This window comes from Leptonotus elevatus, chromosome 2 (genome assembly GCF_054856555.1).
Source record: "Leptonotus elevatus isolate MCC_2025b chromosome 2, RoL_Lele_1.0, whole genome shotgun sequence".
NCBI classification, from domain to species: Eukaryota; Metazoa; Chordata; class Actinopteri; order Syngnathiformes; family Syngnathidae; genus Leptonotus; species Leptonotus elevatus.
This window is the reverse complement of record NC_141240.1, coordinates 18042584-18060937: the sequence shown is the minus strand read 5'-3', so window position 1 is coordinate 18060937 and position 18354 is coordinate 18042584. Positions and strand designations below refer to the sequence as shown.

The following is an 18354-nucleotide window of genomic DNA, read 5'->3' as shown; positions in this document are numbered from 1 at the left end:
TCTTATATCTATTGCCAATTATCTGCTGCAGACAATTGTCCTCATTTCCTGGCAACAGACATTTATTCTGACACAAAAGAAAACATGTCATGGTTTTGATTTGAAGCAAACTCAAGAATGCAGTCAACTTGCATTACTTGTCATTAAAAAATGATGGCGAAGACTGTTGACTAATGGTGTAGCAGTTCATTCGCCTGTCTACGTAGGTTGAGTTCCCACTCGGTGACAGTGTGAATATCAGTTTGAATTTGCAAAATATTCAAGTGTGAACTCAATTCATAGATTTGTTACTAAAAAAAAAAGAAAAATGTTTGAAGATAATTACTAAAAAGGTGAAAAGACTACTAGTTCTATTTTCATATGCAGTGCAAGTCTAGTATGAGGCATGGTCTAAAATCTGCGCAGAGGCGGGCTAGACTGGGTTTTGGTATTTTCGCCGATGCATGTAGCTTAGCACAGTTAATATTGGGTATTTGGCGCTGTTGTGGGTGTGAACACAGCCAACTTGATCCATCGCCAATCAAAGCAGAACTTTGAATTCCCTTTACAAATCCAAATATGAGCAGCACAGTACTTGGCATGGCGGAAGAAGAAACTGATTTGCTTGAGTCGTGAGGTCAAAGCATGCCAAGCGCATTTATAGGAAACTGAAAGCAGATCTCCTGGCCCGGGAGATCATAGATCTGTAAAGTGGGCACTCGGGGTGCGTTTACACTGCAGCTCAATTCCGATTTTTTTCTCAAGTATCTGATTTTTTCATGCAATGTGAACGGTACAATTCCGACAAACCTGGGCCTCTCTCGTATGTGGATATTAATCAGATATGTATGTGATGCGTCAATGACGCGACGTCATCTTCAATGAAATGAAGATATCGAGAAGTCTCCCCTCATTTCCCCCAAATATTTCTACCTCTTCCAACCTCGCTACTCTGGCGTTATCAGATGGAAAACATTTTTTTGACGGGTTTCTGCTCTGATTGTAAACACTGAAACTCGAGGAAGCCGAGGACAGCAGCCAAATATGAGTGAGCTAGAAACAGTCCACCAATCGGGAGCGGGCGTTCGCACAGCTTAATTTGCATAATTCATGCAGGCAAGACACATTAATCCAACTCATAACACGTCCGCGAAATGAGTCCACCAGCCCACCAATCAGTAGCGGGCGTTGGCACAGCAAAATGTGCACATGGCACTAATAAACTATCTTGCCTCGGCGGCTTGGCTGGAGGTGAAACGTTGCGAATCGGTTTAATTCGGTGAACACCGCAACGTGACGCTGTCCATAAAAAGGTCAGTTTTAACAAAAAAATCTGAATTGGGCATCACGCCCTCCAGTGGGAACGTAGCCTTGGAGACCACCTTCCAGCTTTTCACCCAAAGTCACCTGGTATGATTCCAGCTGGCTCCAGCTCAACTATAACCCTGAAAAGGATCAGCTTTATAAAACATGGATGGATGGAGTTTAAAGTTGTCTGCTGGCACTGAAACAAAGTGAATCCACACTCTCTCTACGAGACATTTATTTAGTAATGATTAGATGTCAATGCTTAGAGCAGGAGCAACTCTGATTTGGAATTAAAGCAAGATGTAAGCTCGTGTGTGTGTGTGTGTGCGTGCATGCGTGCGTGCGTGTGTTCTTGCAGCTGTATTTCATGAAAGAAATATGCAGTCCAGATGTAAAGCTCTGCACCAATCCAAAAACATTTCATGAAAGTGTGATCTAGAGGCTTGAAGGTTGAAAAATCACATCAGCTGGTTTGTGGACACAAATCATTAAGGCCCAATAAGAAACAACTTTTTCGTATTAAACCACAAGATTAGTGGAAATTGGTTTGACTGTTGACATCACTGAAAAAAAGGCATAGTTGACAGAAGAGTTTTTTTGTTTTCAGGATTGAATCAAAATGTAAAAACAGAACAGAGACAATGAGTATCCCAAAAAAAATTATCAATAATAGATAAAGTGCTTAAATGACTGGTTATTTAAAGAAGGAGTATGCGAGACATTTTTGAAACGCTCTTACACCGTGTTGCTTGAATTACTATGCTTATAGAAGATTTTTTCCATGTGACCCAGTGAGCGCACGGGTTATTTAAACACGCAGGAAACCTCACTGGAGTTGTTTTCAACCGCAAAGCAATGATCGGGTGTAACCTTTATGGCTTTTTTTCTCCTGAGCTGGAAGTATTATAGTGTCCAAGATAATCAGTATGAATAACTGTGAAATTATTTCTGGACAGACATTTTATTAAAAACTTAAAAGGCGAATCAACCACAAGCTGTAAGCGATCTTGCGTTATACTGGACCATTGGATCTAATTTAGATTATTGAAACTGTTACGTGACATTGTGTTTTGCTGTTTGCTTCACAGGGTATCAGTAATTGTCTGAGGGAACTTTTTATGTGGATAAACACCAATGTTCACTTATGTCCTGGCCTTGCATAACAGTTTGGCTTAATTTACTTGATCGTGACAAAGCAGTAGAAGCTCTAAGTTGGACACAATCCAATGTGTAGTGACTGGCCAGGCTCGGACTTGAGGAAAAAAAGGCAAACTTGCTTTGGAAAGGTTCTGCTGACATAATAAAAAACCTTTATGTACTGTAACAGCCAGTGGCAGTTCTATGTTGAATGGGAGCCTGTATGTACCGTAATAAATAAATAAATAAATAAACAGCTGTATGGTTCTTTTCACTCTCTCCTTATTGGCATTCCAAAATATCTTTCAAGTTAACAAAAACGTCATTCTTTGATCTGAAGTCTTGAAAGTTGTGCTGAGGTCTCTTGAGGTTTGTTACAGTGGCAGCAATGGATGTTGTGGTAGTACCCATGTAAGAGTGTATTAGTGCGGTTAGGCTAATAACAGCAAGACGGAAGGCAAACCCTAACGTGCCTCCATATGTTTTACTCTTCAGGTACTACCTGTGCTTGCAGTTGAGGGACGACATCCTGTCCGGCCGTCTGCCTTGTTCTTTTGTGACGCACGCCCTCTTGGGCTCCTACACAGTTCAAGCAGAACTGGGTGACTACGAGCCTGAGGAACACGGGCCGGACTATGTCGCTGACTTCCGTTTTGCCCCGAATCAGACCCGGGAGCTGGAAGAAAGGGTGATGGAGCTGCATCGTAACTACAGGTCTGCACCCAAATTCATATAATTGCCTGTGATACTTTACGGGGTGTGGCAGATTCAATGATGCCTCGTTTGTGATCATCCCACTGTAGAGGAATGAGTCCAGCAGAAGCAGAAGTGAGTTTTTTAGAAAATGCAAAGAAGCTCTCGATGTATGGGGTGGACCTACATCACGCTAAGGTAAGAGACAAACCATAAGGGCTGCTACATATACAGTGGCCTATGTTGTAGCTGCATACCCCTAACACACATATTTGTGTTGCCCATGCTGGGTAGGATTCCGAGGGGATTGACATCATGCTTGGCGTGAGTGCCAATGGTCTGCTCATTTACCGAGACCGTCTAAGGATTAACCGCTTTGCTTGGCCAAAGATCCTCAAGATCTCCTACAAGAGGAGCAACTTCTACATCAAGATTCGTCCTGGAGAGGTAGATATAAAAGTGAGATGTCTTTTTGCAATTATTGTACCCGCCCAGTGAGGGTTGCTCGTGATAGTAAATAGAGCAAAATCCACAGGTAGTAGAACGAGGGCCACGTTTGACTCCACTATTTCATTGAATGGTTTCACAGTTGGCAGCACGGCGCATTAGTGGTTAACATGTCTGTCTCACAGTTGTTCCTCCCATGCTTGCGTGACGACAGAGCTCTTTCTATCTTCGTAATTAATTTTCTTTCCTCTATATCCTCAAATCAGTGAGTGTTTACCTGGACGATCAGGGTTCTGTTTTTGAAAGGACAACTGTCAATGTGATGTTTAAAGACCTGTGCAATTGCTAATAACCTATTGATTGGACAGATGCGACTTCTGTTCACATCACTGAACACCTGATGGGTGTTTATTTTTAGGTTGTCTGGGATTGTACCGTACGTGTCACCAAAGAAAATATGTCTGAGGGGAAAGAAAAGATATTGATTCTTCCATTGCTCTGGAGTAAACGCAGCTCACCCTCACAATATCCCTTCGTCTTTCCCTGCACTCGCTCTTCTCACCCTTCCTTTCTTTTTTCACCCTCCACCATCCATCACTCCTTCTCCCTCACGGCTCAGTATGAACAGTTTGAGAGCACCATTGGCTTCAAGTTGCCCAACCATCGGGCATCGAAGCGCCTGTGGAAGGTTTGCATTGAGCACCACACTTTCTTCAGGTAGGACCTATTCTGCGCTGTTGCATGGCAGACACTAGGGATGGGCCAGATCATTGATTAAGTAATCGTTAAGAATCCCGCTGACTGTGTGGAATTGATTGTTGATTGAGTGTGTCTTAGGCAAAACAAAGTGCACCTCGGCTATTGCAAGCAGAGGTGCTGTTGATTCAGTGTCAAACCAAACCTTAGTCGCTGCCTCTATTTTTTAACGGATGCTGATTGGTTCATGCATTTTTTTTTGATTGGCTACAATCAAGATAAAGCTTGGCAGTATGGATTAGGGAGCTCATTTTATCCTCAGAAATCCAGGACTAAATGACATACATTCACTTCTTTCATCTCTCTTTATTTTTAGCATAATCCGTGAACTGTTTTTCCAGGTTGGTATCTCCAGAGCCACCTCCAAAGGGCTTCCTGGTGATTGGCTCCAAGTTCCGCTACAGTGGGCGAACTCAAGCTCAAACCAGACAGGCCAGCGCCCTGATTGACAGGCCTGCTCCTCTCTTTGACCGCTCTGTTAGCAAGAGGTACCTGCTGTCCCGAAGTATTGATGGGGGTAAGAACTCAAATTACTCCTCAATGTGTGTTTTATGTTGTTCTGAAGGAGGGAACCTCACTTGGCAAGGCTTTATCCTGACCTTTAAAAATGGCTAAAAAGTTGTAGACTGCTCTGCATCTAATAACTTTTGATTTGTGACATATTTGATACATCCGGTGACAATGCTTTAAATTTGTACAATTATAGCTGTCAAAAATGGAACAATAAACAGACGTATCAAACATATTAGTGTTTCCAAAAATCAGAAAGAACATTTCCCACTATTAATAAGTATAGCTGTACTCCTTTCTCAATTGGGGCGATCTTGCAAGGTCGCTGGAAAAACCATCAGCTGGGTGATACTGCCCTTTAATGGATTAGCCGTGCAATGCATTTGTCGGATCATATACGTCAGGGTTTCAATGGGGGAAACAATTATTATACTCATGAACTAGAGGGCTCAAAATGTCTTGTTTTTAATATGATACATTTGGCTTTATAGGGTTAAAAGAAAAACTGCACTACTTACAGTAAAGTACTACCTACAGTTCTTTCACTTAATATGTTGGAAATTACACCAATGAGAAATGTGATTTATTACAAAGTTTACAACTTCTTATCAGAATTGATCAAATAGACCAACTGAATTGCTCAGAATCCATTTCCTGGTCACATCATCTTTGCTCAAGAGTGTTCACAGGAATCAATAATAACGCCAATGCCAGTTAGACCACACATGCCAGGTCAGAAAACCGTCAGGAGCAGAAATTTTCTTTCACAGAATATTTTAGCATGACTGCCTTCAAATAAAGATTCATTGTATGCCAAATTGATTTTTGTAAAGTGTACCTATGCGGACTATTAAAACTAAACACTGCATTTTCCCTCCACTGGCACCAAACCAGCTTCAGCTTTAAGTAACAGTATGGACCAGTTGTCCCAGCGAAGCTCGAGTGAACGAACACAGTTCATGTCCAGAGAGGACCTGGACCAAGAAGGCAGCCTGGATCTAGACAATGATCACTACCACTATCCAGACCAGGACCAAGACCAGGATCATGACACTGACCAGGACTTAGAGTTTCACCAAGATCCAGAGAACATTCGTGGTGCGTGCATCTCAACATGCAGCAAAACTTTGGAGCTCAAGGTATGGGTCAAGAGAAAATGCTAGCATATGTTCTATCATGTTGATGAATGGCTGCCGATCCGATCTAAATGGATTTTATTCCATACAATACTCGGGAGTCTTGTACTGACTGAACCACATCCTTGATTTTAACAGTCATCTAAACTGATCAAAACCATACGACCGTTTATCCTCTTCAGTTTCCTTTGCATTGGACACTGGTATTCAACATCTGTTTAGCCAATCGTTTCACCTAATCCCGCCTCTTTTTTTTAGCTCCTCTCCAGGCATTTAAGAGACCACTTGCTTCTTAATCTCTTTTTATTCTTTTTTAAGCTCCTCTTAAAGTTTTCTCTCATCTCCCTGCTCTAATATCATCATCATCCCGTCCCACTAACCACCCCCTTTTCTCTTCTCTGACCTTTTCTTTTTTGCACTCCGGCTTGTCTTGTCCTGCAGACCGATGAAGCAGCCTCGCCCGTAGACTCGAAACCAGAGGTATTTTGGCTACTTGTGTGTGCGCGTGGTTGTGTTTGGTCTAGTACCACACCTCGTGTCTGCACCTTGTGTACCTTTATGATTGTTTTTCCCTGAAAGGAATGTTATTTCTATTCAGCTGGCAATTTTGCAGAATTCCAATGGGCATAATCCGTCCGTTGTTATCAGATGAATGGACAGAAAAATTAAAAAGAAAAACCTGCTGGCAAATAGTTTGTTCAAATCCAATTATGTTTGTAAATATCCATACAGTACAGTGCAAGAACCCTCACCTAAAGAAGTGCGGAACAGCAGTTGTTATCATAATTTTTTTTTTTTACAACAAACACCAACTAAAAAATACTTAGCCCTCAGAAGTTCCACCTTCATAACCACTATTAAAATACAGTTGCATAATAGGCTTAAATATTCATCAAAAGGGAGTTTGTATTCCAAAAAAGCTTTTACAAAATTCTCACTTTAATTATTATTAATTAAAATGACTCAATAACCTTATTTACCAATAACAATGCCATGTTTAATTTGAAATCGGACAAATCCTCGGAATGACAATCTCCCAATAATAAATATTTGTGTGTGTGTTTTCTACACAGTCAATTTTAAATTATGCCCTATAAAGGGGAGGAAATTAAAGCACTTTTTTTTTCAAATGAATTTTTTTGTTTAATTGTCAAAGTAGTCAACAGTGACAAATTAATTGATGATTAAAATAAGTAAAATAAAACTAGTTGCAGCCCTACTTTAATATTAGTTGAAGTCACTGTCATATGATGCACAGTGTGAACATTAACACTGCACTTTAATATCGGGAAAAATACTATAATGATTCAAATAAAATGTATTGCGCATAAAGGTTAAACAATTTTTTTTAAGATCAAACAAACAGTTCTAAATGAATGAAAACGTACTTAAAATTGTAATACTACTAATGTGCACTTATGCTGGGATTCTTTCACAGACACCTCACTTTGAGAATCACTACTTAAGAGAACTGGTGTACACATTCACTTATATTAAAGGGACTGTTTAAAAAAATATATATATTATTAGCATTCATTACAAACATATGGTCCTCAAGCACTCTTGATTAGCAAGTGCCCCCCCTCCCCCCAGTTGACTAATCTCTTGACACTCCACTCTCCAACAGCCAAGCGTTAAAAATGATATTAAATCATGAAGATGCATTTTAATTGGAACCCTCTACACAAGATACACTTTTTTTAAAGGCCCTTATTCACTCAGCCACAAGCAGGTATAATCATTCATTATGCGGTCTTTAGGGAAGCTGCTCATGTTTTGTCTGGATATTAGTACATGATTATTCAATTGGCCTATGTTGAAAAGGTTTGTTTGATGACTGTGTGAGTGTTTGCCTGCTTGTCTTTCTTTTTTGGCTAAGCTTTTACATATTTGCATGCAAATTAACCAAACTAATGAAATAAAATCACACCATGCTCTGCTTTGCTTGAAACGCCTCATCTCACTTGGCTCGCTCCCCACTTGGACAAGGATCTGGCCACGGCTCGGCCCAAGCAGGAGGTATTTTCCTATCTTGTCTACTTTGGTGTCCATCACCTATTGTCCTGTAAGAACACAACATGAACAATGTGTATTTTTGATTCAGAGTGCCACATTCACAAAAACATGCCACTGTACAATGTGTCAAAACAGCTTATTTTGCAGTTGCTACTGACTCTTGTTTTGAGCTTCTGGTACCTCAAGAAGCTGAAAAATGGTGGCTAATTGTAGTGAGAGGGCATAGAGTGGTGTCTTCATCAGAGGAATTATAAGCCACCAAAGGCCATATATCGCCATCATCTGGGACTGAACTCCATCTTCCATGATGGTGATGTTCACTCCCAGAGATGGTGTCTATCAGATACTTCTCCTCTGGGAGTAGAAAAATTGGAGTGGCCCGCCAACAGTCCTGACCGCAAACCCAAGTGAACACTTGCTGGATTGGCTTGTGCGTGTAGTTTGCGCTAGAATGGCCAACACAACCACAATGGCTGACTTGAGATGACTCCAGGTTGAGGAGTGGAATGCTATCTCACAGCAGTGTGACGCCAGGCTGGTGACCAGCTTGAGGATCAGGTACCTTACTAACTGATGAGAATGATGCAAAAAAATAAATAATAATAATCAAACACCAGTCAAATGCAACAACAAAATAAGGCGATGTGTGCCATCTTACATGGGCACAATGCACATGCTCAGCTGTGCTGTTCATCCCACAAATGCATGTTCCTTAAAAATGGGGCGTTGTTTAAAAATGGCAGCAGAGGAAAACACTTTTCCAAACATTTAGTTCAATGTTTAAACTGCAGGTTTGCTCATACGACAATAAGAGATTTTAAAGTCAAATGAGACCTACATAATCTAGCATGAGAAAGGTATATTGCCTCAATTGATACATTAACTTTAACTAAGTACAACGAGATTCCCGTGTAAAAAAGATTAAGATGGCATATCTGGAAAGTATCTCTTTGGTATTTGTAACTCAGCCTTGACTTCCACTGTGTAAGCAGCAGTTCTTGGACAAGCCCGAGGATGTTCTACAGAAGCACCAGGCCAGCATTAATGAGCTGAAGAGGGCCTTGAGGCAGCCCAATAGCAAGATCACCCAAAGGGAGAAACGCGCTTGCTCTGCTACTCCTCCCGGAGGAACCCCAGAGCGGAAACCAGTAAGAATATGATGTGATTTTCCGATAATGATCTCCATATTTTCCCTTTGTCTAATCTGTTTGGCTTGGCCAGGTGTCTGGTAATGTTTTGTGCAGCCACTCCAAAAAACTAATGAGAAAACCAGATTTTTTAAAAATATATATTACAGAGGAATTACGTGATTTACATTTCCCCTTGATTTGTCTTGAAAAATCCCTTTTAGTGTTTCGTAGCATAACATCGGAGTGTTACGCTAGGCTAACTGTTTACTCTATGTCAACATAGGCGACTGGTGAAGCCAATTTGATTGACAAGCAGGATGCTAATGGACGAGTGCTGGATTGTGACTCTAATGTGGCTAGAGACACGCTGACAGTCACACCTTGGGCTGAGGAAAATGGGCGAACGTGGAACTCTCCAACTGGGATATCTCCTAAAAGTGACTTAAGAGCAATGGGACTTATAGTAAGAAGCCCCCTTGATGCTCCTTTGGCCACTAACAATGACCACGATTCTGTATTAACAAGGAGTTACATTCATGAAAATGGCTTCAGTTCCCCAAAGGCAAAACAAAGGAACGGAACACAGAGGAGAGATGTTAAGCTTTGCCAATATGAGCAGAACATACCTGAAGGGCTAACAAAGAACTTTGCCTTCTCCTCGGAGACACTGGATTCGGACTCAAAGGGAAAAGGGGTCAAGGCATCGAGAGGGACACAGAAAATCGATGGCCTGAGTTCTGAGGATGTGCAAAAAGATTTTAGCAAAACTTTGAACTCTGAACATGCTGAAGTCCCCAAAATTGTTCCTCTCAAACCACAGAGATCAAAGAAATCTTTGAGTAAAGACACCATAATTGGTGTGAACCCTCTTCAAGAGTCTGCGTGGGGTATTGTCGGGGATATCGCAATGACACGATCAGACGGGGAATCCGGTGGGAAAACAAGGAGAGTGGAGGATAATGACAGACTACACTCAGCCACAGATAAAGTCAGCGATAACTCAGCAGCGAGAAAATACCACAGCGGTGCTGGACCACTGCATCAACAACAACAGCATGACCTGAGAGAAATAAGGGATGCAGCAAGTCCATTTCCAAGAAGTGGCGAGAAACCAGAAGATGCTCAAAATGATGCAGACTTTAACCCAGAGAGGCTCCTGACTCGGTTACCGACAGTTCCCCCGCGAACACTTCCTCTGAAAAAGCAGTGGTCCCGAGACCGCCACAGCAACACTGACTGCAGCCACATCCACTACAGAAGCAACCAAGACGCCACCAAGAGGAAGCAAGCGGTAAACCGCCAAAACCTGTCTGTCCATCATGGGGAAGTAAAACATTGCATGAGCTTGACGCAGCAAATCTTGTGTTTGCCATCTCAAAAGTAAACCAAAATCACACGCCCATCCTTTACAACTCATGTGACTGAGAAAGCAAAAGCCATTGATCGACTTAATTCTTGTCCACGGTCCAGCCAGCTTTTTGCTTTCCTTTTTTCCCTCTGCAAAGCTTGACATCTGCTTGGTCATTTCAGAAGGCCACAGGCCTAAAGGTCCCCTTTTATCCTTCCAACATCCTCACATGACAAAGGTGGCTGCTGTTGCAAGGAGCGCAAGGCCTTTTCCGACCATTCCGTCATCGAATTCGTAAAATGGCCAAGAAAGGCTGTGGAACTAAATGTCCTGCCTTGGCACCTCTGTAGCAACACTAGACAATCGAACAACATCAATTAGACACAGTCAGAGGCTGCAGAGCTGCCAAAACTTTCTGGGTTTAGGCATTCATACATCCCATTTCCAATGAATACTTTTCCCCTGAATATGGTTATAAAAAAAAAAAAAAGTGGAACGGTTCAGTGCATGGCATTACAGTTCATTTTGAAGTGAAATACAGCATGCTTCAGACTAAAGCTTCAATGAGGAGTTATCTTGTGTTTGTTTTACAAGCCTGAGTAAGAAACCTCGATGGACAATGGCCAACTTTTTAAAATGTCATAACTAATGGATGTGTTCATTTATCTAATGAAATCCCATTATTTAGAAACTACTAGGTAGAATGTCATGAATGAATTTGAGGATTTGATTCATTAGCTGGCTAATAATTTCTGCTTGTGCTTTGTTCGTAATTCTGTAGGAGACGCCTCCAACGCCTGCCATTCTTGAGGAACCGCTCAGTGATTCCTCTGTGAGTAGTCATTGAGCGTTATAGTATTTTTTATCACCTTGAAGTTCTATTCAGTCTTTCAAAAGTACATTTCAATTAAATTTGGGATATTTTTGATGAATGCAGCTTAAGAGACCATCATCATAAAACCTTTTCTATGTGTACTAATTTTCATATAAGTACTGTATAAGCAGAAGTTAGACAGTCTTACCTTATTACATTAAATAAACACTTGAACGGTCATGATCGAGAAGATTTAATAACATTGTGGCCCTGATGCATGTTGTCACACCGTCTCACACAAGCACAAAATGAAATCAAACACTACTACTACTACTACTACTGTTTGATGACAACTTACAAGCTAGTTAGCAGTTGCTAATGAGAGAAGCTAATGCAGAGTCATATAGAGCCAACCGTAATGGAATACAAATGGAAAGCTAGCATAAACATAATATAACATAAAACTGGTAATAGCTAAACCTTGCTCAAGGGAACCAACAGTTACGGATGTTCAATCATCAACATGAGGTGATCTTGACACTGAAACACTCGCTAATATTGGACAAAAGTACAATATTTACGTTTTTTCTGAGCCAGTATCCCTCTGAGGGGTGAACGTTTGCGATGCTAACAACATTGATTTCATGTCAGGAGTCGCTTAAGGTCGCAATGTTTCCTAAACATTTTCTAAACCAGGGGTGGGCAAACTCGGGCCTCGAGAGCCGGAGATATACAGATTTTGGATGTTTCCCTTCTCCAACACAGCTGATTCATATGATCAGCTCATCAGCGAAACCTGATAACGATCCTCACCTGTATTGGAGGAGGGAGACATCTAAAACCTACAGGACTCTGGCCCTTGAGGACCAAGTTTGCTTACCCCTGCTCTAAACAGTTTTAATGATTTTTCCTTGCAACAACAAAAACACGTTTGCTCAAGTTCGCAATGTTTCCTAAACATTCTCTAATGTGAATTTAACATTCATTAGCTTCGCAAATGTTCGGCCCTCAGTGGGATACAGGCTTAAGCACTTCATACTCAGGTTAGGCTAGTAGGCTAGTTATTTTTTTCATACCTACTTCACTGGCCAATGCATAACATAACATGGACCTTCTCTGTAGCGGGATCCATGGGAGAGACGTCTGGGGTCAGTGTCCGAGGACGATCAAGACCACGAGATCTCGTACTTGAAGGAATCCCACCTGGGCATCGAGCGCAAATGTTCCAGCATCACAGTCAGCTCCACTTCCAGCCTGGAGGCCGAGGTCGACTTCACCGTCCTCACAGACCTGCACACGGGCATGGAGGAGTTTTCCCGGGGCATGACCGAACTGGGCGATCGGGACCTGTCCCCCGACGGAGGGCTGCGCTTCGGGATCGACTTTCTCCAGCAGCAAGGCCCCTCCGAGCAGTCGCCTCCTTTGGTGCCTCCTGTGTCCAGAGGAGCGAGCAGCAGTCCTCCAGCTAAGCATGTCCAAGCCGAAGAAGTTCGGACGGAACCCAAGCGGCTCGATGTGCAGGTACATCACGCTTGTTGCTTTCTTTCAGATCAGCCTGTTAAAAACAAACAGATACACATTTGTATTAAGGTGATATTTGCATAGATTGAAGTGTAGTCTTTTTTCGTGTTCAGTAACAACATTTTTGCTTTATGTTCTCCTCTGGAGCCTGTAGTGCCTAAAAAGCCTAAGAGGTCGGTACCGGTGTCATCTTCAGTGGACAGAGAACAGCCACACAGGGAAGCCAGTCGGGTCCCCAGCGCCACACCTCTGAGTGGGGAAGCCAGTGATGTCATCGGCGCAGTGAGGAAGACAGACGTGAGGACGGAGACCCAGCCCAATGGGTCAGAGGTCACAACGACCATAGTGGAGTTCACAGATCAGGTCGGTTGGGACTGGCTAGTAATGGTTTTGCATGGGTCCCTCACCCTTCTTTCCCTTTAGGATTCCACACAATTAAAAATAACAATACATTATTAATTAATTAATCATATTTATTAACTCATTCACTGCCATTGACGGCTATAGACGTCAAAAATTCATTGGAACTATTTCTATTAGTTTAACATTTTTTTCCACTTTCGTTAACAAGAGTATGAAAATCTAGAGAAAAAATATTGTAAATTTAGAACAGATTAATCGTTGGTTAACTAGTGTCACGTGATTAATTACATTTAAAAAATGTAATTGCCTGTTGGGCATAATAAAAATAATACAAATAAGGGGCATTTAATCATAATTAATGACATGATAATTTTATATCTGTTATAAATGTACAATAAAAAAAGTAGAGGTTTTCATAAAAAAAATTATGAAAAAATGTTAAACTAATGGAAATACTTCACATGAATTTTTGACGTCTATAGTCGTCAATGGCAGTGAATGAGTTAAGGACTTGACAATCACGGTGGCCTAGTGTTAAGAAAGTCTGCCTCATAGTTCTGAGGTTGGGTTTTCAAATCCTCGGCATCAGCAAATCTGTGAGAAGCTTGTTTTTGTACTTAGAGAATCCCAACGCAAGCATTGGGAGAACGCGCTACTCCTAACTCCATACAGGAAGGTCGCAGCTGAGATTTAAAGCAGAACCTCAAAACTGTCATTTAGACGTGATAAGCGCCAGCCCATTGTGATAATGATAATTAATAATAATAATAATTATGATATAATATATATATTTAATAATAATTATTTATTTTTTTACTTGCAGGATCATGGTATGACCGGCCTGAGCGAGGTCTCTTACTCCACGAGACAGAGCGTGTCCCCTGTGAGTATGGACAGCAGGACAGCCCCAACTTTACAATGACTTGAAATCTACCTCCTCCAGGGTTTTGCATGTTGACCTTCTCCAACACAGCTGATATATGATCAGCTCATCAGCAAGCTGTGCATAAGCCCGATAACGATCCTGTTGATTGGAATGGGCTTGTGTTGGAAGTGAGAAACCTCCAAAACCTGCAGGACTCCGTCCCTCGAGGACCGAGATTGCCCGCCTGTGTTCTAGAATCTATCGCCAAATACGTACTTGCACAGGGCAACACGTTAGGCAATCCAGTGACATCTATTAGAAGAGCTATAAGCTCTGCATTGTTTGTTGATCATTTTTTAAAAGACTTCTTCAATTTTGTTGATTATAAAATTGCATTTTGGGACCTACCGGTACTTGTTTAGTTTAACAACTTTTACACATACATATGCAGTATTATACACATAATACGTAAATATCATAAATTGAGGTGCAATAAAGTACAGTACCAGGGCTGTGTTATCAACCTCTTAGCTCCACCCTCTTCACGTCCCTGGTTTGAAAGCCACATTTTTAACCACAACCTTATTTTGAAATCCTACTTTATAACCTTAACACTAGTTTAAAACCCAATTTGAAACCCTAGTTTAAAACCTTACTTAGAAACCCAAACCTTAGTTTGAAACAATAATTTGAAACCCTATCCCAATGTGAAGCCCTACTTTGAACGCTAGTTTTAAACCATAGTTTGAAGACCTAACCCTAATTTTAATTTTGAAACCTTAATTTAAAACTACAATCATAGTTTGAAACCCTACTTTGAAACCTTAAGCCAAGCTTTTTGAAACCCTAAACGTATTTGGAAACCCTATTTGAAAGCATGACCCTATTTTAAAACGCAAGCCAGAGCTTGAACCCGTATTTTCAAACCGTAAGCCGTCTGTAACCCTAATCTAAATACCTAACCCTAGTTTAAAACCCTAATTTGAATCCCTAACTATAGTTTGAAACCCTAATTAGAACCAAAGTTTGAAATCCTATTTTGTAACCTTCGGCCTAGTTTAAAATCTTACTTTGAAACTTTAACTGTCGTTTAAAACCCTGTGTAATTTTTTTTGTGAGCTACAGGAAACATGTCTTGTCAGTGAGCTATACAGACATTTTTTGGTCTCACTGTGATTGTTATACTGTAGCAGTTATTATATTATTGCCCTCATAGCGAGTTTCTCCACCCATAACTTACGATCGTACTAGTAGACCACTCGTAGTGGGGGGAGAGAAAAAACGTTACTTGCAAGACACAGTAAGGACAGAGTGCATGCTTTTCCGAGTGGCAAGTGAGTGAACATGAATAGCATCTCCAACTGCTTTTCCCGCACAGGTGCATATGGGCAGTCACGGAAGAGAGTCAACGGGGTCTCCCATCCTCGGCACCGAAAATGTTACTTCGGCGACCACACAAGTTACCAAGGTAGACCAAAAAAATGTACAAAGTGCATCATTCGATGTGTAATATGCTTTTTAATCTGCAGACGGTGAAAGGGGGCTACTCGGAGACCAGGATTGAAAAGAGGATCATCATCACAGGAGACGACGATGTGGACCAGGAACAGGTGAACTGCAAACACGGTCATGACACCGCAGGCCTACACTGCCACAACAGTCACCTCAGTGGCGGCGTATCTAAACGGATCTGATCTGGCAGGCTCTGGCCATCGCAATCCAAGAGGCCAGGCAGCAGCATCCAGACATGCAGGTGACCAAGGCGGTGGTTGTCAGGGAAACGGAATCATCCACTGAGGAACGGCATGGAGCAGAGGTAGAAGAAGCTTTTCAAATGCACTTGACTGACTTGTGAAGTTGTTGGCAGGGCGTTTCAAAAAAAGCCAAGTGCTTTATAATGCTTCATTTATCCATCACTAGCAATAAGTATGCTAATTAAAAATACATCCAATTCTACATCATCGGAGTAGTGTGCCACAGATAATATTTTAAACTGAAGTAAAGAGAGAAAAATCAATACAGTAGTAGCCAGACTTAGGTTTTCAATTTATGTAGTGGCTGAATGTGGCAGATTTGACCGCCATCTTATCTGAAGCTCTCTGGTATCTAAAATGTTGGCTCACAACATACAAGCCAGTTTAGTTATTTTGAAGTCACACCATTAGATATCATTGCTTTCAAAGTACGCCTTCCTTCTGTTTCCCCTACAGTGTTGATTTCCTGTCTGTCACCTATCATCCCAGCTGACAGCCATCCATCCTCCCTCCCCAATTGGAAACAGAACTCTTTTTGAATCTCATTCCTATAGTTCTGATTTCTCTTAAAACATATCTTCATTCTTGTGACGCGGGAGGCTTTGCAGTGATGTTTCAAAGAAAAAGAAAAAGAAAAAAGAAAAGATTGATGGATAACGTGCCCTGGAAGAATCCAACAATGTTCCCTTTCATGCGTCAAAGGAATTGTGTGCATTTTTGTGCCATTGTGGCATCCACACTGTCATTTTGCAAAAGGGACTAATGAGATGGTTAGAAGTAGAACATCTCGTTCCCAAACTCCTGCTGTGTATGCTTCTTAATTAGTAATGCATTTAATATCTTCTATGACTACTGAAATGCACAGATAGTTCATGTCCTATGTCATTGCACTGATTGAGGAGAATAGCCTTGACTTGAAAAGAACAACATCGCCCTCTGGCGGTGCCTTTAAGGCCCAACGTCTAAATTGAATTTTGAGTTGTACTGTATTGTGTATATGAATGTGACTTGCCGCAATGTGATGAATTGTACACTTCAACAATTTCTGTCTTTGGGTCTACAAATTAGGAGTTGCGAATGCACTTCCTGTTCACATGGTAGTCCAGCATGTTTAAACGGGGCCCAGTTCCTGCCCTTTCCCAGCCTAAAGAGCTCAACTGCATATTTGTGTAGTGAGTAGATTAAGATCATCACTGGGCTTCTGTAACAGTATTTGAGATCACATTTGCATGGCAATATCTTTGCATTATTAGGCTTTAATTGAGTAATACATTTAAGCCAACACGAATGGTTATGATTGTAGATCGTAATGACAGAAACAACAAAGGTCAGGTTAATCGTTATTTAAATCAGAGTTGTCGTATAAAAGAGGAAATTTAACTTCCTGACGAGAAATGAAAAGTGCTCACCGAAAAAAGGTGCAGACTTACCCAGGGTCGGTAATCATTGCAGAGATAATATACTGTATTTTTAACCGACCCCGCCCTGTATGTTTTTACAATGAATATGCTTCATATTTATAAAAATACACATTTGCTCCCCTCCAGAATGAAAAACAAAACCGAGCACTGTTGCAGTTCCACATTTTATTTATGCTTCATATCAAGATCGTTGCTTTTTATCTTGCAATGTGCAGCGCTCTGATTATTATTTATTTTGACACTGCAGACGTGCAATGTGCCACTTATCAGTTAAATGGAATGAGGTTTGTGTGAGCTCTTTTGTATCTGGAAATGTAATTACTGAAGTGCCAGAGTGTTGACGAGGCCCGAGGACTGGTGTCCTTGTATGCAGAACTTGTATCATGTGACTGATGAAACATTTACATGTATGGTGTTGTGCGTCATGTGAACGGAAAGGAAGAAGATCCAAAAATACAGCAGTCATGTAGGTTGTAGCGACTGTATACGGTCGAGGTCAGTGAGTGAATAGAACTGAAGTAGTTGCCATGGTGTCGATGAACACTAGAGGGCACCAGACGCCCAAAGGAGAGACTTGCATCAACACACTGCACGTGAACTTCATCACTTTTCCCGTTAATCATATTGGAGCTTCCTGTACACGTGACAAAAACGTGCTTGTCCCACCTCGGAGCAACTGCAGATGCGTTGGACCTTTGGACTTTGGGACCTTCTGCACTCCTTCCTCTGCAGCTGCATCTACTCAACAGTGCTTCTCCGTCAAGTCGTGCCGTGTCTTTGCTGTACGTTGTACTTGCATTCCTCTCAAATAAAGAACGAGACAAGAACTTGGCTGCCTCTTAACTGGCTTACTGTGTGTAGAGAAAGCATGTGCCAAACTCGAGGCCTGCTGCAGGCCCTGATCTGCAGAAGCTTGCAACCCCCATCCCCTCCCCCTGCCCAAATTTGGTTCCAAACTGGCCATAAAAATTCCATACATGATAAATTAATAAAATATGGGGTCCCAACGTATTAGGTACGTGAAAAGGGGTGCCACACACTCATGCCACATGCCAGTGTGTTAAAACAAAACAAAACAAAAAACAAACTAGCTCAGCCTTTTCAAAATTATAAACCAGGTCACTACAATTTAGTTGAAAATCAGATAATACAAACC

At 41.4% G+C, this 18354-nt stretch overlaps 1 protein-coding gene across 6 annotated transcripts in view; it reads left to right on the top strand.

Moving 5' to 3' along the window:
• Positions 1 to 18025, top strand: part of LOC147178650 (band 4.1-like protein 1) — a 42669-nt gene extending 24644 nt beyond the window's left edge. The window contains exons 7-24 of one of the 6 annotated variants that reach the window (XM_086068654.1): positions 2920 to 3138; positions 3228 to 3315; positions 3412 to 3576; positions 4184 to 4281; positions 4662 to 4837; positions 5725 to 5969; positions 6408 to 6446; positions 7956 to 7985; positions 8975 to 9130; positions 9396 to 10403; positions 11242 to 11292; positions 12397 to 12795; positions 12943 to 13158; positions 13982 to 14041; positions 15402 to 15491; positions 15553 to 15633; positions 15726 to 15839; positions 16234 to 18025. In XM_086068654.1, coding sequence (XP_085924780.1) covers positions 2920 to 3138; positions 3228 to 3315; positions 3412 to 3576; positions 4184 to 4281; positions 4662 to 4837; positions 5725 to 5969; positions 6408 to 6446; positions 7956 to 7985; positions 8975 to 9130; positions 9396 to 10403; positions 11242 to 11292; positions 12397 to 12795; positions 12943 to 13158; positions 13982 to 14041; positions 15402 to 15491; positions 15553 to 15633; positions 15726 to 15839; positions 16234 to 16239 — 3241 coding nt within the window. In that variant the 3' untranslated portion in view covers positions 16240 to 18025. The remainder of the gene's footprint in view (positions 1 to 2919; positions 3139 to 3227; positions 3316 to 3411; positions 3577 to 4183; positions 4282 to 4661; positions 4838 to 5724; positions 5970 to 6407; positions 6447 to 7955; positions 7986 to 8974; positions 9131 to 9395; positions 10404 to 11241; positions 11293 to 12396; positions 12796 to 12942; positions 13159 to 13981; positions 14042 to 15401; positions 15492 to 15552; positions 15634 to 15725; positions 15840 to 16233) is intronic. The other 5 variants (XM_086068655.1, XM_086068656.1, XM_086068658.1 and 2 more) reach the window with 5 other exon arrangements.
• Positions 18026 to 18354: the final 329 nt, after the last annotated feature.